At 37.8% G+C, this 3000-nt stretch overlaps 1 protein-coding gene across 3 annotated transcripts in view; it reads right to left on the minus strand.

Annotated features, from left to right (window-relative positions):
- Positions 1–3000, minus strand: part of RPN2 (ribophorin II) — a 57283-nt gene that overhangs the window by 29884 nt on the left and 24399 nt on the right. For all 3 annotated transcript variants that reach the window (XM_006764507.2, XM_006764505.2, XM_015564444.1), the window contains exons 7-8: positions 2240–2416; positions 350–468 (exon numbers count right to left, since the gene is read on the minus strand). In XM_006764507.2, coding sequence (XP_006764570.1) covers positions 350–468; positions 2240–2416 — 296 coding nt within the window. The remainder of the gene's footprint in view (positions 1–349; positions 469–2239; positions 2417–3000) is intronic.

A 3000-nucleotide genomic window follows, 5' to 3' on the forward strand; every position in this document is an offset into this window, starting at 1 on the left:
CTCCCCTCCAGGGGCACCCCCCACTCCCACCCCCCAGCTCTGGGCCTGCGCCATCCGTGGCTTGCTTCACCATGCATGCAGTCCCCTCCTGCCCATCTGCGTGCACAGCCTCCTCCTGAGCCAGTTGTGACTGTTATGGCATCCTGGCTAATTTGCACATATATCTTTTTATATATAAATATATAGATATAGATGACAAGACAGAGACAACTATAGGATTTTGATACCCGTAGGTCAAATTTGGTTTTATGATCTTGGTAATATCAGCATTAATCTGGGTTATTTTTGCTGCAAGCTACTTTCCAAAACAAGTTTATTGGCCCCTGATAAAAATATGCTCAGAACTTACCCTACAGGGGTGAAAGAGGTCTTCTGGAGGACAGTGGCTCTGGAAGCAACAGATTTAGCATGTTCTAGTTTAACAGTGGCCTGAGTCAGAGGCTGGGACAGAACATTGGTAACCTGCAACTGGAAATAAATTTAAAAATTATCTGTAGCAACCAAGTTGGAGGGAACACAGAATTTTGTTCTGGGGTGTTTTATCTAAAGGGAGTGAGCTCTGCAGAAGAAACACCTCATTTTAGAAAATCTTCACTGACCTTTGGTCTGTCTATCAGAGATCAAATACAGAAAAACACAATTATATTGGGAATGGGATAGATTATAGAATGTTAAAGGTGGGGAGGATCTTAAAGATGATCTTGTCCAATGATCTTATTTTTCAAATAAGCAAACTAGAGCCCAGAGAAAGAGAATGACTGACCCCAGATCACACAGTTATGTTACCTTCTTTCTGTTCCCTGTTCTATCCACTCTACCAGAATATATTTTTAAAAAATATATTAGCAAGAAAAATACTTCAGGAAAGTATGGGCAATGAGAAAATTAAAGAAATATGGATAACATTAATAATTATCACTTGTTGAAAGTCAACTATTTGCCAGATATAAAACTAGGTCCTTTATTTTCCCATCAATTATCAGAAATAGATAGCTTAATCTCTATTTTAGAGATGAAGAAACTGAGGCCACAGAAGGTTTAAGGACTGCCAAAGGTGGGATTGCCACTTAAGTGACATATAGGACAGAGATTTTCAACCTTTTTCTTTTCATGGTACACTAATTACTAAAATCTGCAGCACACCAAAAAATATATTTTTTGCCAATCTGACAAAGGAATTAGTATAATTTTGAATCATTCATACTGGATGACTATTGTTGTATTGGCTGTTGTCATTTTTTTTTTATTATTTGACAATCTAAGGAAAAAGAGGTCAGTGCCCCTACTAAATAGTCAGGTAGCTCATGTTTTAAAAATTCTTGCTGCACACTGGTTGAAAATCGCTGATCTAGGATTCAAACCCAAGCCCAGTTTTTAAGCCAGTATTTTTCTACTTTGCTCTTATACGACTTCCTGTCTCATGATGAATTATGTTAATTAGGTTACTTCTCATTCTAAGTAGGTTGTAAGTAGGGGCAGGAGAGGCAATTTTGAAGTACAGGGCACTTCCTCAGGAGAATATCTGCAGGAGCCACCAAAATAGAACTGATGGGACAGACAGAACTGTCCCATGTGGAACTCCCAAGGTTTAGATATAAAATGCTTCATTTTTTTTATAAAGATCTAACTTATCAGTGGTTTTTAAACAACAGCAACAAAAGCTTCATTTGAGAGAAAATCTCTAAGTGAATTCAATAATGGTGCATTTGCTCTCTGTTCAGCGAGTTAATACAATAGAGAAGTCTATGGTTACTGCTGAGTGAGAAGGAGGGTCATACAATGAAGAGACAGAAAGATACACTGTCAACACCAGGAAGGAAGATACCTGATATTTATTTTAACAACTATAAGTACCAAAAGTACTCAGGAATTTTAAAATAATGTATTTAGAAAGTTTTGGTGTCAAAAAATGTATTTTAGAAGCAAGACTTCTCTATACTTCTCTGGAGTTATGAACCCAGAAATGCAATTTTCTTGTACTTAATTTTTTTAAAGCCTTATTAAAATTCCTCTAGAAAAAAAAGGTCATTTTTTTTTTTTTTTATAGATCTCAGGGGTTTTCTGACTAGCTCACCCAGTAGTCATGTCCCATTTCCAGGCTAAGGGAATGAGCCTTGCTCTACATTACTGGGTAAGTGCTCATGGGTGACAATAGGTTGTGTAGCAGTCTTTAGATTTCTGAAAGCCTCACACTGGAAATGGCAATCAGGGCAGCATGTTTGGAGCATGGAGATCATACCCGCAGGATCGCCTGTTCATGAGTGTCAGAAGGAGAGCCCTCGGATACAACCACAACTGGAACGTGGTAGCGATTCTGGGAGAGTGCAGCGGCAGCAGAGGCCACACTGAAGGCTTCTGAGAGTGAGTCAAAGTTCTTCTTGCTAAAGATTGTATTCATTAGCTGGATGACCTGATCCTGAAAGAAAAGGGAAATGCAGCTCGAGATCTTCCTCCAGCAGGAAGGCAGGAGAGCCAACGTCCCTCCCCACTGGCTCAAGTCATTCCTTATCTGTTTCTAGGTGTTCACATGGAAGGTCTTTTAGCCATTAATCCAAGTTGGTAGATGGGAGGAAAGCAAATATTCACTTAAGTTTAAAACTTAGATTTAGTTGTTTATTTTATACATCTTCCAGTACAAACTGAAATTCGTGCATTTATTTGTTAACCATTTATTAAATGTTTACTAGACATTTGCAAGGTACCTGTAGGTAACTACTGAGATATGAAAGTATATTATAAAGTATACAAAACAGTAACCATTTGTTCAATGTCTATACGTGCCAGACACTGTTATAGGTGCTTTATGTGCATTAACTCAAATCTTGACAAAAACCTGGAAAAGACTAATATTATCAATGTTTTTCAAATAAGGAAACTGAGTCTAAAGGAGGTTAAGTAATTCCTACAAGTTATTTACGGAAAAAAGAAAAAAAAACACAAGACCAAAATTCACCTGTAGGTCTGTTTGTCCCCAAAGTCCTTCCACAATAAAATTCACTC

This window comes from Myotis davidii, unplaced genomic scaffold (assembly GCF_000327345.1).
Source record: "Myotis davidii unplaced genomic scaffold, ASM32734v1 scaffold38, whole genome shotgun sequence".
NCBI lineage: Eukaryota > Metazoa > Chordata > Mammalia > Chiroptera > Vespertilionidae > Myotis > Myotis davidii.